This window comes from Canis lupus, chromosome 18 (genome assembly GCF_011100685.1).
Source record: "Canis lupus familiaris isolate Mischka breed German Shepherd chromosome 18, alternate assembly UU_Cfam_GSD_1.0, whole genome shotgun sequence".
In the NCBI taxonomy this organism is placed as follows: Eukaryota; Metazoa; Chordata; class Mammalia; order Carnivora; family Canidae; genus Canis; species Canis lupus.
The window spans coordinates 43,871,148-43,889,327 of NC_049239.1; the positions used below are offsets into that span (position 1 = coordinate 43,871,148).

Sequence of the window (18,180 nt, forward strand, 5' to 3'; positions counted from 1 at the left end):
AGAAGCTGGTATATTATCATTGTTTTCATTCATTCTGTAAATATGTATTGGGTCTCTATTATATGCAGACTCTGTGTGCTAGACAACGTGGGGGGTAGATTCACGAATAAGACAGAATTCTAAAAATTTAGAGGAGGAGAGGAAAATGTAAACAGCCAACAAAAAAGAATAAAAGGAAAGTACCAGTGAAGAGCTGTGAAAAGACCAGAGGACAGAGTAATTTTAACTAGAGGGATCAGAAGTGCTTTGTGAATGAGGTGACGCTTGAGGAGGATGTGGACAGATCGGTGGAATTTCAGTGATGGAGCTGAGGGAGAGAGCATCACAGATGTAGAGAACTATGTGAACAAAAGTATGCAGTCACAGAAGTAAATGTGTGCCCTAGGATAGCAAAGAGGCTGATGTGGCTGTAATGTGGATTCTGGGAAATAATGGAGAGGGAGAGAAAGCCAGAGAGGTAGAAAGAGGCTAGCTTGTAGAAGCCCTCCCAATGCATGACAGAACCGTTGGGGTTTTGGACAGTCAACAGGAGTCATTAAAGGTTCATGAGGTCAAGGACAAATGGGAGGTTGTATATGGCATTTATTAAATATCAAAGTTGAGAAAGGAATAACTATTAAGTAGCAATCAGCATGGTCAAAGAGAAGGTGGTAGGAAGAGAACATTTTTTATTCTAAGTTGGATGGCTAGTAGGGACCAAGGCATGGGGAATGGAGGGACCAGTCCCCTTTACTTAGTTAACTCAAAAACTCATCCTTATATGTAGATTTGGAAATTTTTCAATCTACATAAAAGAATGAAAGACTAGAAGAGTTGAATGCAAGTATACCTTTCAACTTATATTCACAATCTTGCCCTTTTTAATGATGTAATACAAATATAAAGAGGCATGTTAATAAGACCAAATAGAAAATAAATCCTTATGGGGCAGCCTGGGTGGCTCAGCGGTTTAGCGCCACCTTCAGCCCAGAGCCTGATCTTGGCGACCTGGAATTGAGTTCCACATCGGGCTCCCTGCATGGAGCCTGCTTCTCCCTCTGCCTGTATCTCTGACTCTCTCTCTCTCTCTCTGTGTCTCTCATGAATAAATAAATAAAATCTTAAAAAAAAAAAAAACTTATGGACAAAAAGAGGAGTAGAGTGTTTCTATTTGTAGTCACCTGAATGTGCAACAGTTACCTGCCATTCAAAATTAAACAAAAATAGTCTAAAATAGATAATGGAAGTTCACTAGAGCCCAAAGTAATAATCCCTCTAAGTTCTGATTTGTTCATCGGAGTCTGTTTTAAATCAACACCTCATGCTCTGCAAGTAAACAATAATAATTTGGCAAAAAAGTAAAAAAGATTTTGCTATGCCATATATTTCTGCATTAACTTCTAGTTGGTATAGTTTAGGTTTTGTCAAAATTAAAAAACCTCTTGATGACATTGTGGCGAAACTGCTCTCTTATCTTGAAGCCAGGGACAATTGAACAGCATCAGCCAGCCAGGGACTAATCATAGCTTCCAGAAAAATAACTTTCTTTTTTGTTGGTTACCTTTCCTCTCCTATGTCTTCTCTTCTTCCTGCCAAACAGGTCAGAGATTTTCATTAGGTTTGGATTTCAAAATTCTAGATTCTCTTTGTCATTTAAACTCTAACACTCCCAAGAGTTTGGTTTATATTCCCAAGCACCTAGAATAGAATAAGCACCAGACCAGAGGTAAAGATTTAAGTAATGCCTATTGATACCTGCTGCAAATAGTCAATGTATTTTTCAAAAGGTTTTCATCAGTGAATACAGTACTAGGCCTATGCCTGTATATACAGAGAATTATATAGATCCTAGAATACATGTTGTGAAATTAGCCGTAAAGAAATATTTATAAAGTAGAATAAAATGCTAACCTAAGATGTCAACAAACTTGTTAGGTTTCGGTTTTTTTTTTTAAGTGTCGCGGGTAATGGTAAGTATATATTCAGGTGAGTTTGAGGTTTCACTGACTTTTTTAGAATAATCACTTTAGGGTGATTCAAAATATTGATAGTGATTTACCTGAACCAAGGATGTTTCAAACAAAAGTACACAACCTCTTTCAAAGCAGTAATAGCATGCACAATAGTTTTTAAAATCCGTGTCAGTGAATTCTGCTGATTAGAGCTTTTATTTCCATGACCTGTGTTGGCACCAAGATTGAATGCCATCTGGTGTGACTTGCTCACCACTTGAAAAGGTCTTTGTATTTTAATGTCTTAAACTGAAAGATAGGGCTAATATCACACTGGGTTAAAAATACTTATTACAAATAGCTGGCAATGCAAAGTCAGTCCTTCCTGCTACACTACTGTAATATTTCTAATGATAAATAGCATTTAGCTTTTATTTAGTTTTCATCATGGGTAGATAGTAGATGACTTGCCACCCCCCAGAATAAATACCAGTGTTCCACTTTTATACTCCCATTTCACATTTGAAAAGGCACTGGCAAAGAGAATGAGACCACACCTGCATTGTTGATTAGAAAAGAGGAGACGAAGATTTGGGTGATTTTAATTACAAGTGTTAATAAGGATTGCTCCTAGGTTATGATCATTAATTGTTTTCATTGAAAGAAAATAAAGATGTTAGAAGATTAGATGATGTATGTGTGTGTTTAAGGCAGAAGATAGAAATAAAGAATTGCCTACAAAAATACAGCTTAGTACATAAGTACCGACACTGTCACTAAAATAGCAATACACAAGGGGATTTGTCCAGATATGTTTCAGGGAGAGTGAGGCCTTGTCACTGGTCTAGAGCAATGCTGTCCAGCAGAACTTTCTGCGTTGGAAATCTTTGCTGTCCAATTTGGTAGCCACTAGCCACAGGTGGCTTTTGAACACTTGAAATGTAGACTGTGTGACTGGGGAACTGATGTTTTAATATTTTTGTTTTAATTAATTTGAATTTAAATAGCCATGTGTGGCTGGTAGCTACCAAATCGGACAGCGCCAGTATAAAATAAGAAGAAAAAGATGGAATAGTATCAAAATCAGAATCAGCATGTTGGAGCAAATCTCTGTGTTCCTGAAACGTTTGGATCTTGAGTGAGTAGTGGCACAGGATAGGTGTGTGTGCCGTGTAAGAAGGTTGTTTGCATTTTTCTTGTTTTGTAACTGGCCCCTTTACTCTAGTAAGAAATCTAGAAACTGCAGCTACAGAGCAGCAGCACTTGTGGAGGATCAGTCAAATCCTATCACCTCTGTTCATCCTCTGAACTATAAGGCCTTTTATAAGGGGGTGGTAAGGAGGGGAGGGAGGGGGAGAGAGAATCTCAAGCAGACCCCACACCCAGCCCAGAGCCTGACTGTCACAACCCCTAGATCATGACCTGAGCCAAAACCAAGAGTCGGACACTTAACCAACTGAGCTGCCAGGTGCCTCTGATCTATAAAGCTTTTTGAAACACAGGTTTTTGTTTCCACCTTGTCATGTTTCACTGGATCTTTGATTGTTTCTGTGGCAGTTCTCCAGAGAAAAGATTTTAGTTAGTGACTCACAGCCTTTTGATATCAAGAGCTGGTATTTACTATACTAGTTGGTTAATGGGTTTTATTATCTAGAGTTTGGGATTTACTGCCTTGAGGCAACAATTGTGCTAATCCTCATGTGAGTTTCCCTTCTTCCTCTCAAGGGTGACACTCAAAAGAATGAAAAGACACTGTCCTTTCATCATAGCTTTTGTGTCACTGGAGGCAGATAACCAGAATTATATGATGGCTTTCTTCATATTGATGAGGTTGTAGCAATTAAAGATAGAGATGGTGTATACTCCATTGATTTCATCTTCTACAGAGTTTAAATTAATTGAGAGCAAGCAGAGAAGAAAAAACACAGATAAATAGGTACACTCATATTCTATATCTGTAAACCCACCCTATTTATTGTTGAAAATCCTGTGCCCATATTTGTCTGCAGTTATTACTATGAACTTGAAGCTAAATTTGAAAACTCTGGCACAAACTAATCTTTCCCTTTAGTAAGAAGTGTGCTGTATGTACACAAAAGAAATGTTGTTATATCGAGAAACTTGATTATAAGAATCACTGCTTTGTTTTCTTCTGGGGATTAGCAGCATATTGTTTAGTGGGATCACACTTCAGTGTCCTAATATCTGTTCTCCATGTCTCCTAGAAGACTGTAACTACAGCTTCTATGATTACCACAAAGACACTACCTCTCGTCTTGAAAGCAGCAACTGCGACCATGCCTGCCTCTGTTGTGGGCCAGAGACCTACCATTGCTATGGTGACCGCCATCAACAGTCAGAAGGCTGTGCTCAGCACTGATGTGCAGAACACACCAGTCAACCTGCAGACGTCTAGTAAGGTCACTGGGCCTGGGGCAGAGGCTGTCCAAATTGTGGCAAAAAACACAGTCACTCTGGTAAGCCAGCAGCTGCTACTCATGTGTGCCCACATGAGAGGGTTCAGGATATGCATTTGTAGAGTATATCCATTTTATGCTCCTGCTGGATTTTTTAGTCTCCATCATTCAGCTGTACCAAGTTTTCCTTCGGGGCTGACAAGGGAATATGGCATTCCTGCTATCTGCTCAAATAATTATAGAGGTGTCCCTTGACACCAAGGACCAAAACCCATTCAGTGCATTATCTGCAATCAAAGTATGACTTGGAGAGGAATGTCCTTCATAGTGGCATGCACACTTTTTCATGTAGCTCTCTCCATCCTATTTGCAGACCTTCCTGTGAAGCTTGAATGCTTACACTCTCTGGTTCTGTATTACCTATTTAGGGAAAACTTCCCACTGAACTCCTGTAGTTCACTATCCCTTGAAATTGGCTGCACCCAGAAAGTACTAGGACAAGCTGAGGCACTTAAAAAATATTTAAGAAACTCACAAATTAGCAGTGTCTGTGTCCAAGGTCTATCAGAAAAAAACAGATCCCTTGAAGAATTACTTGAACAAAAACTGTTAGTGAGATTCTAGGGCAAAACCAGTTAGACTTTGATGCTCTCTGAAGCTTGGGGGAAATATAGCCAAATTGTGGTTTTAAAGTCAGTTCTTAAAATTTCAGCTAAGAGCTCTTGGTGGCTTTTGAATGACAACCAGTGACAAATAAAACTAGATAGCAGTAAAGTGAAGCTTCAGCACTTACTAGGAATCTTGAGAGAAGCAACCAGCTATCTCAGCCAAATGCTGAGAGTTAGAAAATTCTCTACAAGAATAAAGCCATTCACTGCTAGATAAAGCCCTTATATTAGGAAAAAGCCCATTTGGCCAGGCAGCAAGTTTGATTTGACTTTGGGTCCAGTCTTGACTTTTAAAATATGTACATGCAAGAGTTCTTGAATGTCTAAGGAAATTGTCTAAGATTGCCAAGCCTGCTGCTGTGTTTTACATTAGGCATGTAAGGACACAGAAATGCAGTTGGTTCACTTTTGTAGGGCAAAACATGTAGGTGGGAGAGTAAAAAAGTTTTCTTCAGGAAATGTTAATTCAGATGGTTAATTCTACCATGAAAACTTTTAGAAAATATTGTCTGATCCAGAGAATAGTGATGCTAAAAATACTTTAAGAATGCCTAGGTTTGATACCGAACAGTTACTGTCCTCTGTGGTTTATTTATTTTTCCCGTTTTTTAGCAGGTTCAAGCAACACCTCCTCAGCCCATCAAAGTACCACAATTTATCCCCCCTCCTCGACTCACTCCACGTCCAAACTTTCTTCCACAGGTGAGTAAACCAGTGACAAGCCCAATAATGGGTCAGATGAGACAGAAGTGCTCAGGGGCCCTTTCTAAGTAGCCTGAAGTATGCTTATCAGCTCAGCTCTCTACAGATCTTATTAGTTAGCTAAAGGTTGTAGTTGCTGATTCTTATACCAAGAAGAAGCTTATTTGAACACCAGGGTTTCTTAGCAATGACCAAAGGCAGTAGCAAGGGGATGTGACAAAAAAAAAAAAAAAATTAAGATAGCACCATTTTAAACCTTAGGATGTTAACTTACTTGAAGTTTAGCCAAACCTGCTTGCCAGTGGGGAAGGCATGCAATTACTACTTTTTTCTATGTGCCAGAGAGTAGAGAAGGAAACAATAGCCAAACTAACCAGTTGAAACCGAGAAGTTTAGTTTTATTCTGGAAAGTAATGGCATTAAGCATCATACTTAAATGCAAAGCCTTGCCTGTAAAAGCTTAGACTAGCAGTCTATACATAGAACTTTCTACCTAGGCCCAAGCAGCTCTGCTTGCCTGTATTGTCCTGGCAGTATTCTTCTAGCAATTGCAGTGAACTCACCATTCTTACTGCAAGATGTCAGGATTGCCTCAGTCTGGCTTTAGAGGAGTCTTGACTTGCCTAGTAGAAAGGCTAGGAGTTCCCATCTGAGGCCCTATGTTAAAAGAGAAAGGAATTTTGTGGTCATTGGCCATAGGTGATTTCCAAATTGCCTATGCAGTAGGATTGGGCATTGATAACATGAGATAAGGTGATTTCAATCATTTGTCTAGTAGATCCTTAATAAATACCTTGGGTATCAATAAAGGCATTGTATATTGACCAGTTTTCAAGATAGACAGTTCTTTGCCCTCAGAGAGCTTCAGAACTTTGTACAGGCAATTACAGTGTCCATTATGGGAAGTACAGGGTAGTCGGATCACACATAGGGACACTCATTCTTAATAGTATTCTGGAAAGTTCCCTGGAATTGTTGACATTCTATCTGAGACCTAAAATCCTAGTAAAGTTAGGTAGTTTAGGGGGAAGAAGAAAAACATCCCAGGCAGAGGGTAGAGCATATATGCCAATCCAGTATGGAGAGATGCACGTAAGCCTAAAGAACCAAAGGCGATTTGGTGTAGCTGACCTTAGAAGACATATGGCTAACTCAAGCTAGGGAATGCGGTGAGGCTGGAGAAGCCCATTGTGCCAGAGCCTGTGGAGCCTTCTAGACTATGTAGGAATTCAGCCCTTATCCCAGGAATGACAGGGATCCATGAAAACATTTCTACTTGAAATGATGAGGTTTTTGTTTTAGAACATTCCTCTTGTCATTGTGTAGAGAAAGAGAATAGATTGGATATGATCAAGACTGTGGGCAAGAAGAATAGTTAGGACATTATCAACAATAGCAGCTAATGTTTAAAAACTCCTGCAAGGTGCCACTTACAGCACTAGGCACTTTCTGTGGGTATCTATTTTAATCCTCAAAACAGCCCTGTGAAAGTAGGTATTACTTTTTTTTAGATAGGGAACCTAGGGCTTAGTCCATGTTTTCCAAACAATGGGTCATGACATATCAGTGCTCTGTATGAAATCAATTTAATGGATGATAACCAGAATTTCTAAACAAAATGAACAAAACAGAATATGAAACATTAGAGTACATAGCATTTGTGTAATGTTTTGTGAAATTTTTGTTTTATAGAGATACAGATCTATGTCTATATGCATGTACTGGTTACAGTAAGAAATGTATTCCCTACTGTGTGTCTGTAGCAGCCACCACAGGGTCATCTTAAATTCAGTTCAATATTCAGACTCGGAAGACCCTCAGGGCCCACACTTGGTACTAGTCTGCTTGGAACAACACAAGACAGAAACCAGAGCTTACTAGCAAGATAGCATCAGACATTTTTCGTCAGCCTGTATAGCAGTCTCTACAACTGTCTAGTGATAGCTTAGGTGTAGGGAAATGAGATCTTGATCAGGACGATGGGAGAGCCATCCTGGCAGAGTCTTATGCCTCACAGGAACCAGTGTATCTTGTACCAATTCCATAGCTGTGGCTTTCAAGGTCCCCCCAGTGGACATACTCAGTTAAAAGAGTCACCTTACTTCATGAAGCCCAAAGCATGGTGTCCCATCAGGTATTTATAATTCTCCCCATTCAGATTCAGTTTAGCAGTAAGGGATCATTTTTTACCATAAACAATGTTGCCTGGTAACATAGTTGACATTCTTACCCTTAATCAGGTTTCCAGGGGAACAGAGCTGGGGAGTTACCTGCAGGTCAAACTTTCATGCATAAGGGGAAAAGATTTTGCCCACAGGGTCACAGTACAGAAAGTTCGAAAAATGCTGGCTTAAATCAGGTATGTTACTTGAGATTACCTGGCTAGTAAGGGGTAGGAACCAGGATTTGAACCCGGGCAAGGCTGACCCCATGTTTTTAATCATAATTTTTTGTCACTGTTCCAGTAAGCCAAACGTAAGGTAGAACGATGGCACTGATAGAAAGTAGCCATATTTGAGAAGGATTTAGGAAGCAGAGGTGGAGTAGGAAGCATCAAGAATGGTTCTGAAGTTTATGTAGTAAGAAAAGACCATTTACTGAGGTGATGATAATAGGAAGAAGGGAAAGGTTGGAGGAAGAAATAGAAGAATTTTAGACATGTTGATTTTTTATTGTTGTTCTTAAAGATTTTATTTATTTATTTATTTTAAGATGTTATTTTTAAGTAATCTTTACACCCAACATGGGGCTCAAACTTAACAACCCCGAGATCAGGAGTCGTGCTCTTCACTGACTAAGCCAGGAGCTCCTAGACATGTTGGTTTTTAATTTCTTGTGAGCCATCCAAGTAGAGATACATGACAGGCAGTTAAGTGTATGCTTCTGAAGTTCAGGAAATGTGTGGTTCTGAGATACAAGTATGGACATCTTTAGTACACAGGTATTTGAAGCCGTGGGATGGCTGAGAACTCCCAGGAAGATTGAGGAGGTTGGGAAGAAAAGAGGTTCCAGGACGAAACTCTAAGAAATAGTTATGTTTAGGACTGAGCAGAGGAAAAGAAAGCCCACAAAGGTGACTTAAAGAAGGGGTGGCCAAGAACAGGAAGTTAGAGAACAAGAAACAGGGCTGACTTGAAGCCTTGGACATCAAGAAATTTAGAATGTGAATTAAGACCAGCAGAAGCATTATTACCATACTGGGCACAAATTCTGAGTGGGACCAGTCTCTGGATTAGGCATTTGACCTCAGCCCTGAAGAGGCTGCTTGGTATAGAAGAGGGAGCTAAGGTTTGGATTCAGAAGAACCACATTGTAAGGTGACATTTGGGCCCTCTTAAGAGCTGATGCATCTTTTATAAGGTTATATATCCTCATAGCTGTAGAGTTAATGATTCCAAAATGAGTATTAATAAGTATTGGTACTAAATACCATTTCACATCTAAAGTATGAAAGATTTGGCAATGTCTTAGACTTATAAGATTTGAGACATTTAAGTAATATAATAATTATCCTTTCTTTCCCCATAGGTTCGACCCAAGCCTGTGGCCCAGAATAACATTCCTATTGCCCCAGCACCTCCTCCAATGCTTGCAGCTCCTCAACTTATCCAGAGGCCCGTCATGCTGACCAAGTTCACCCCCACAACCCTCCCTACCTCCCAGAATTCCATCCACCCCGTCCGTGTCGTCAATGGACAGACCGCAACCATAGCCAAAACGTTCCCCATGGCCCAGCTCACCAGCATTGTGATAGCTACTCCAGGGACCAGACTCGCTGGACCTCAGACTGTACAGCTTAGCAAGCCAAGCCTTGAAAAACAGGTACAGGCAGAGAGTATGCATCTGCTTTGGGTAGGAGCCTTGCCATTGAGGCCGGCTGTCTCTAACCACATTCTCGCAGGAATGCTGTATCTCAGCACCATTGTCAGTAACCTGTTGCTTATCATGTGATCATTCATCCATAGTGCAAAAGGGCAATTCCTACTGAAAAAAGTTGGGTTGCTTTCCCACCATCCCCTTATGGATGGATTCAGATTCCTGTGGAAGTGAGCTCCCCCTGCTGGTTCTGAGCAGAAATTCACAGATGGGTTCTACTGCTCTCAGGAAGCAGGGAGATACAATACACAGAAAATGGCATATTAGTTTTGGCTCAATAAGAATCCAGATGAGGATATAGCTGTGAAAGTCAGGAAGAGTAAACAAAACAGAGAAAGGGATTTCATTTGAAGGATTTCCGCTGGTTATTACAGATAATGAAGAACCAGATTAAAACATTAAAATTTCTAAAAAGCATTTTTTTTTTAAACTCTAGGGAATAGAGCAGTTTTAGCTCAAATACTGAAGTCTCTCGTTTATATTTCTAAAGTCCGGTTTTCTCTTAGAAATACAAGGCTAGAGAAATACAAGTACCTCCAAAAATACTTAAAGGAAAAAAATACTTCAGGGTTCTGTGACAGAAGACTTAAAAACAAGAAAAAGGATTTATAGGCAGTCACCATATTCTATTTAAAGACCAGTGATGAGAAAGAATTTTGCAAAGAAAAGCATCCTCTTTCAAGAAAGTTGCTTTAAAAAGTCATTGACCTATTTCTAATTGCTCAGGCTTGAGTTCTCATTCATCTGAAAATAGTCTCTCTCTGGTGATCCTGAATCTTCTGCTTCTGGATGGCTGAACATGATTCAGAGAGGCTGGCCAGATGGTAGGGAATGAGAGGCTTCCTGCTGCCTTGGCCTTCTTGAACAGAGGATCCTTATGCATAGAGCACCCGGCTTTCTACCCAGACAGCTCATAAATGCATCAGACCTTGCACTAAAAAGCTCAGTACTAAAATCTCATGCTCAGAAAACACAAGGGAAAACAGATCTCTTTTCCTGGGGAGCCCACTCAAACCCCAGAAAGTGCTTTGAGGAACATTCAGAAATAAATTAGTTACATATGTTTTATGTCCTAAGTTTTCAAACTTAGTATTAGCAGAACTTCATTATTAAAATATGAAAGTAAAATGCTCAAGCTGAGTGAGAAGTTTGGGTAGGGACATGTTTAGAGATCAGGTGCCCTCATGCCCCGTGCTGGCTCTCAGAGAACTGGTGAAGAGTTCCAAAGAATGTGATTTCAAAACACTCTTAGATTGCTAAATATTTTTTTCCCTGACTTCTTTTTGGATAAAGAGACATAGTTTTTTCAGTTTCATTTTATTTTTACATTCCTTATTTTGTCTGATTACATCTAAGATAATACATATTCCTTATGCAAGAAAACTCAAACATTACAGAAATGTATAATGTAAAAAGTACATCTACCCCATAGTCTATGGGAAGAATAAACTTCCTCCATAATTCTAACCCCTGACACTTAAACAGTATAAACAGTTTAGATTATATTCCTCCTTGTATCTTTCTATGCACATACTAACATTTTTAAGCCAAAACCAAAATCAAATAATATATATTTTTAACTTGCTTTTTTTCATATTAGATCTTGAATATCTTTTCATGTTCTGGCCTTACATGTTCATGGAGCTTTTGATTTTAATTATAATACCATAAAAAGGTACCCAGGAATTCTTAATTTTTTAAAAAAAAATTTCTTTTCTGGCAGTAAACTCCACAATCTCTCTTGTCATTGATCAATTAGCAATAATCATGCCTCGGATAAACCTCATTGGCTACGATACTGCCACTGCGCAAAGCTTCTTGTTGTTGATCTAATGGAGGAATCCAGTTGTTGCTATTTTAGTTTAGCAGACCACCTGGCATAACAGCTTTGCAGGTTCCTAAGCTGAGTCAGCAGGGGTGCTCTTTAGACCAGACCCCATTCTCAGAATACTCTGACTTCAGATCTTTCTGCTATCCATCTTTTCTGTATTTTATTTCCAATAGCAATTAGGAGATCTCATAGTTGGGCTAAGAGTGAAGCAATATAAATATTGTGGCCATAGAAGTACTACTTACAGTCTGCTCATAGTTATCAAAACCTGTATCCAACATTCTCTGTGTGACCAGGCTAGATGTGTTCCTTTCTGTTTTCTTCTGTTTCCTTTAGGGTGATAACATTTATTTAATAAAAATATTATGTGCCAGCTGCTATGCTGAATGTGATCCCTGAATATAAGGGTAGATAAAGCCTAAACCCTCACAGACTTCAATGTGTAGAATAGGTGTGGAGGCTGTGCCTCCAGAAGAGGAAGCATGACAAGTTGTGTGCTTTCAAAGGCCTCCCACTTTGGCATAGAAAAGGAGGCAGTGTCAGTTCTAACAACGGTTTCTCACTTCTTCCCCTGTCAGACATTACCAACTTCCTTATCCATCCCAGATAAAAAGCTCCCCTCTCTTACCCTAATAAGAAGCCACATTCCCTTGTGGCTCTGAGAAAGTGAGTGCTAGAGTTTAAAGAGCTTTGAGGTTGGAAACATGTTTTGGGCAGAAAAGTAGAACCAGACAAACTTATATTCTCCATACCATTGCCTTTTACGCCCCTGTCTCTCCAGAGCTCTATGAAATGGGGCCAAACACCTGTTAATGATGCACTGAGCTAAGGTATTTAAATTTAAAGTCTATTAGACTGATGAAGTTAGTTCTCAGGAATTAATGTTTATATCTTACCCACCCCACCTTCCCCCTGCAACAAAGACTTCTATGTATGTCTCCAAGGTAAGCTACTGAAAAAAAATACTGGGTTCTTTGGGAAAAACTGCCAGATTGCTACCCATTCCCTACTTCTATATATATATATATATATATGTATCTTGCATAGGCACTTAAACTACATCTCCTGAAAAAGGAGTGCTTCCAAGATAAGAGTATTATCTTCAAATCCCAGTCTTCTCTCTTAGTAAACATGAGCTGGTGACTCTTCACCTTTCATTTTAGTACTGGTGCACTAGCAGGGAGAATAGATCTAAGTGACCAGAGATAGATTTTGCTTTACCTTCAATCCAAATTCATTTAACCTTGATTGATGAAACTATTTGGGCATGTATTTATTTGCAGGTGACTAACTTTGATTATTCATGCAGCCAAGTTTCAGAAGGTGAATTTGGAATTCAAGGTATACGTGGTTATCTTAGTTTTTCTAATCTTGTTCAGAGTGTTTGATTTCTATCTTTATCCTACCAAGATGAACAGGATTTCTAAATTCAAATAATCATGGGTGCAAAGCAATAAATATAAATGAGTAAAGCAGGCTGGAAGTAAACACTTTTTATTTTTCAATTTTCAATGGAAGCTTGAATACAAGAGCTATCCCACTTTTATTCTTAATCTCTCTCTGAAATAGACAAGCATAAAATCGACAATTTGGTTTTGGTGTCAAGAAGAACATAGAAGGGGCAGCCCGGGTGACTTAGCTGTTTAGCGCCACCTTCAGCCCAGGGCATGATCCTGTGGACCCAGGATCGAGTCCCACGTCAGGCTCCCTGTGTGGAGCCTGCTTCTCCCTCTGCCTCTGCCTCTCTCTCTCTCTCTGTGTCTCTCATGATTAAATACTAAAATCTTTTTTAAAAAAAGAAGAACATAGAAGGTAGAAGAGACTATGATAAGCCAGAAAGTAAATATGCCATCTCAAGGAAGCAACTACTTCTTGACAGTAGCCAATTTTTTTATCGTATGGAAACTTTTCCTTTAAGATAAAGGCCAGAAGCCCAGATATTTTCAGAAATCACCTAGTTTTAAAAATACTGATAACTGTTTAAACACACCAGGTAGGCAAAAAATAACATCTGCAGGGCAGTTTCACCTCTAGATAATGGTTTATAATCTCTAACAAAGACCAAACTTTTAGCTTACTGTGGGTTTTTTTGTTTCCCTTTTTTTTTTCACTTGGGTGAAATTCATGCCACATAAAACTAACCATGTTGAAATGAACAATTCGGTGGCATTTAGTACATTCGCAATGTTTTGCAACCACCCTCTTAATCTGGTTGCCAAACATTTTCATTACTCCCAAAATAAAACCCAATATCTCTTAAATAATTATTCCATTTGCTCCTCTCCCTGCTTTTGGCAGCCACCAATCTGCTTTCTGTATCCATAGATTTACCCAATCTGGGTATTGCATATAAATGGAATCATATAATATGTTACCTTTTGTGTCTGGCTGCTTTTACTTAACATAATATTTTCCAGATTCATCCACGTTGTAACATGTATCAGTACTTCATTTCTTTTAATAATAATAGTCCACTGTATTTATATATCACAACTTATTTATCCATTCATCCACTGTTGGACATGTAGGTTATTTCTACCTTTTAACTATTGGAAATTGTGCTGCTATGAATATTCATGCACAAATATTTGTTCGAATGTCTGTTTTCCATTCTTTGGGAGTTTATACCTAAGAGTGGACTTGCTGGATCATGTAGCAATTCCATTTTTAACTTTTTGAGGAACTGCCAAACTGTTTCCAAAGCAGCTGAATCTTATTCTTATTCCATACTTATTACTTATTTTCCCACAATCATTATTTATTAATAATAATAGCTATTTCATACTTATTATTATTTTCCCTTTTAAAAAATTACAGCCATCCCAGTGAATATGAAGTGGTTTTGTATTGTGGTTTTGATTTGCACTTCATTAATGATTAAAATTGTTGGACATCTTTCCTGTGCTTCTTTGGCCATTTGTATATTTTCTTTAGAGAAATATCCAAGTTCTTTGCCACTTCCTATATTGGATTGTTTGTCTTTTTGTTGTTGAGTTGTAAGAGTTCTTTGTATAATCTGAATACTAGACTCTTATCAGATATATGATTTGTAAGTATTTTCTCCCATTTTGTAGGTTGTCTTTTCACTTTTTATTTTCTGGAAGCCTGTATTTTCCAAATTTTATGAGTAGTGTCCTTTGATAAACAAAACTGTTTAATTTTGATGAAGTCTAGAGTATCTCTTTTTTCTTTGTTGTGTTGTTGTGTCCTATCTAGGAATCCATGGCCACATTAAGAAAATGAAGATTTACTCTTAATTTTTCTTCTAAGAAGTCGTATGGTTTTGGCTTATATTTAGGTTAGTAGTTCATTTTGACTTAATTTTTGTCTAGAGTGTGAGATAAGGGCCCAACTTCATTCTTTTGCATGTGGATATCCGATTCTTCTGGCACCATTTGTTGAAGAGACTTTGCCCATTTGAATGATCATGGCACTATTGTTGAAAACCAGTTGGCCATTGATGTACGGATTTATTTCTGGACTCTCAATCCTGTTCTGTTGGTCTGTAGATCTATCTTTGTGCCAGTACCAACCACACTCTCTTCATTACTGTAATTTTGTAGTAAGTTTTGAAATTGGGAAGGGTGAGTCCTCCAACGTTTTTATTATTCAATATTGCTTTGGCTATTCAGGGTTCCTTGCAATTCTTACATGAATTTGAGAATTGACCTTCTCAATTCTTCTGCCAAGAAAAGGCTGTTGGAATTTTAATAGGAATTATATTGAATCCGTAGATTGCTTTGCATTGTATTGTTACTTTCACAGTATTAAATCTTCCAGTTCTTGAACATGGATGTCTTTCCATTTATTTAGGTTTTCTTTATTTCTTTCAGCATTGTTTTAGAGTTTGCAGTGCACAAGTCTTTTATCTCCTTAAATGTATTCCTAGGTATTTTATTCTTTTGGATGCTATTATAAATATAATTGTTTTCTTAATTTCCAATTACAGTTGTTCATTACTGTTATATAGAAATCAGCTGATTCTTTGTTCATCTTGTACCTTGCAACTTTGCTGAGTTTTCTTACTAGTTCTAGTAGTTGTTTGTGGATTCTTTGGGATTTCTATATATATAAGATTGTCCTTTGATTTGGATGCCACTTATGTCTTTTCTTGTCTCATTGCTCTGGCTAGAACTTCCACTACAATGTTAAGTAGCACTGATGAAAATGGGCATACTTCTCTTGTTCTCTATCTCAGAGGGCAAGCTTTCAGTCTTTCGCCATTGAGTATGATATTAGCTGCGGCTTCTCATTAATGCCCTTTATAAAGTTGAGGAAGTTTCCTTCTATTCCTAGATTTCTGAGTATTTTATCATGAGTGAGTGTTCAGTTGCTTTTTCTTCATTAATTGAGATGATTGTTGTGTGTTTGGGGGTTGCCCTCATTTATTAATGTGGTGTATTCCATTCCTTTCATTCCTAGGATAAGTTCTACTTTATCATGGTGTATCATCCTTTTATTTTCTTAAGATTTTATTTACTTAGTAGAGGGATCCCTGGGTGGCGCAGCGGTTTGGCGCCTGCCTTTGGCCCAGGGCGTGATCCTGGAGACCCGGGATCGAATCCCACATCAGGCTCGCGGTGCATGGAGCCTGCTTCTCCCTCTGCCTGTGTCTCTGCCTCTCTCTCTCTCTCTCTCTGTGACTCTCATAAATAAATAAAAATTAAAAAAATTTAAAAAAAAAGATTTTATTTACTTAGTAGAGAGGGCATGCACACACGGGGATGTGGGGGGAGAGGCAAAGGGGGCAGGAGATGAAGAGGGAAAAAATCCCAAGTAGAGTCCGCACTGAACACAGAGCCTGTCAAGGGGCTCAGTCTCACTATCCTGAGATCACAACTGAAGACAAACCAAGAGTAGGACACTCAACTGACTGAGCCACCCAGGCGCCCTTGTATCATCCGTTTAATACGCTATTAGATTCAGTTTGCTAGTATTTTATTAAGAATTTTTCACTATAGGGACACCTGGGTGGCTCTGGGATGCCTGAGTGAGTCCGCAATTGAGTGTCTGCTTTCAGCTCAGGGCGTGATCCCAGCGTCCTGGGATCGAATCCCACATTGGGCTCCCTTGGAGAAGCAAGGAGCCTGCTTCTCCCTCTGCCTATGTCTTTGCTTCTCTCTCAGTCTCTCATGAATAAATAAATAAAATCTTTAAAAAAAAAAAGAATTTTTCACTATATTCATAAGAGACATTGGTCTGTAATTTTCTTTTTTTGTGATGTCTTTGGTTGGTTTTGGTATCAATGTAATGCTGGCTTCATAGAACAAGTTAGGAAGTGTTAGTACTTTTAAATGTTTGGTAGAATTCACCAGTGAAGCTGTCTGGTTCTGGACTTTTTGGGGGGATTTTAATTACTGTTTCAATTTCTTTTTTTTTTTTCTTTTTCTTTTTTTCTGTTTCAATTTCTTTAGATATTACAGGTTTGTTGAGATTTTCCATTTCTTCTTGAATCAGTTTTGGTAATTTGTGTGTTCATAGGAATTTGCTCATTACACCTACATTATTTAATTTGTTGGTAATTCCTCAGTGTACTCTCTTTTAATCCTTTTTATTTCTATAAGATTGGTAGTAACGTCCCCACTTCTATTTATGATTTTTATGATTTTTGTCTCCTTTCTCTTTTTTTTTTTCTTAGTCTGTCCAACTAAAGGTTTCTCAATTTTGTTGATCTTTTCAAAGAATCAACTTTTGGTTTCATTAATTCTGTTGTTTTTGTGTTCTCCATTTCATTTATTTACTCTGTAACTTTTATTATTTTCTTTCTTCTTCTAGCTTTGGGCTTAGTTCTTTTTCTAGTTCCTTAAGGTTTTTCTAATTGTTTAAGGTTTAAAATGAGGTTATTGGTCTGAGAGCTTTCTTATTTTTTAATATAAACTGTTAGAGTTATAAGTTTCCTCCTGAGCACTACTTTCACTGCATCACATCAGTTAGGATATATTGAGTTTTCATTTTCATTCCTCTCAAAGTATTTTCCAATTTCTCTGGCTATTTCTTCTTTGACCCATTGGTTGTTTTAGGAGTGTGTTATTTAGTTTCCACATATTTTTAGGTTTGATAATTTTCCTTTATCATTGATTTCTAGCTTGTTGATGTTGTGGTCAGAGAAGATACTTTCTGTCTTTTAAATTTTATTAGGATTTGTTTGTGGCCTAAAACATTGTCCTGGAGAATGTTTCATGTGTACTTGAAGAGAATGTGTACTCTGTATTACACATTACATTGTTGAATGAACTGGCCTTTTTGTACATCAGTTAGATCTAGTTGATTTACAGTGTTTTTTAAGTCCTCTGTTTCCTTACTGACTTTCTTTTTTAAAGATTTTATTTATTTATTCATTCATGAAAGACACAGAGAGAGAGGCAGAGACACAGGCAGAGGGAGAAGCAGGCCCCATGCCAGGAGCCGGATATGGGACTTGATCCTGGGTCTCCAGGATCACACCCTGGGCCAAAGGCAGGCGCTAAACCGCTGAGCCACCCGGGGATTCCTGACTTTATTTTTTAAAAGATTTTATTTAATTTCTTGAAAAACAGTAGGAGCTCTCAGTTGGGGGCAGGGAGCAAAGGAAGAGGGAGAAACAGACTCCCCACTGAGTGGAGAGCCCAATGCTGGGCTCAGTCCCAGGACTCTGAGATCATGACCTGAGTGGAAGTCAGATGCATAACCGACTGAGACACCCATGTACCCCTCCTTACTGATCTTTTATACATGTTCTTTCCATTCTTTAAAAGCAAAGTATTAAAGTCTCCAAT

General features: G+C 38.4%; 1 protein-coding gene, 1 long non-coding RNA gene and 1 pseudogene across 21 annotated transcripts in view; 1 reads left to right on the top strand and 2 right to left on the bottom strand.

The window, feature by feature from the left end:
- The window catches only part of PHF21A (PHD finger protein 21A), a 193,598-nt gene that overhangs the window by 145,335 nt on the left and 30,083 nt on the right, over nt 1-18,180 (top strand). For 14 of the 19 annotated variants that reach the window (XM_038563466.1, XM_038563469.1, XM_038563477.1 and 11 more), the window contains 3 exons: nt 4,157-4,408; nt 5,629-5,718; nt 9,247-9,540. In XM_038563466.1, the coding sequence (XP_038419394.1) occupies nt 4,157-4,408; nt 5,629-5,718; nt 9,247-9,540 (636 nt within the window). The remainder of the gene's footprint in view (nt 1-4,156; nt 4,409-5,628; nt 5,719-9,246; nt 9,541-18,180) is intronic. The other 5 variants (XM_038563480.1, XM_038563474.1, XM_038563476.1 and 2 more) reach the window with 2 other exon arrangements.
- On the bottom strand, nt 1,339-7,925 carry LOC102155341. 2 transcript variants are annotated; one of them, XR_005373478.1, is made up of 3 exons: nt 7,816-7,925; nt 6,282-6,375; nt 1,339-1,568 (listed from the first exon to the last, which is right to left on the bottom strand). It is a non-coding gene; the product is annotated as an uncharacterized LOC102155341 (long non-coding RNA). The 2 variants fall into 2 exon arrangements; XR_005373477.1 differs by having other exon boundaries at nt 7,821-7,924.
- LOC119864325 lies at nt 11,260-11,410 on the bottom strand (annotated as a pseudogene).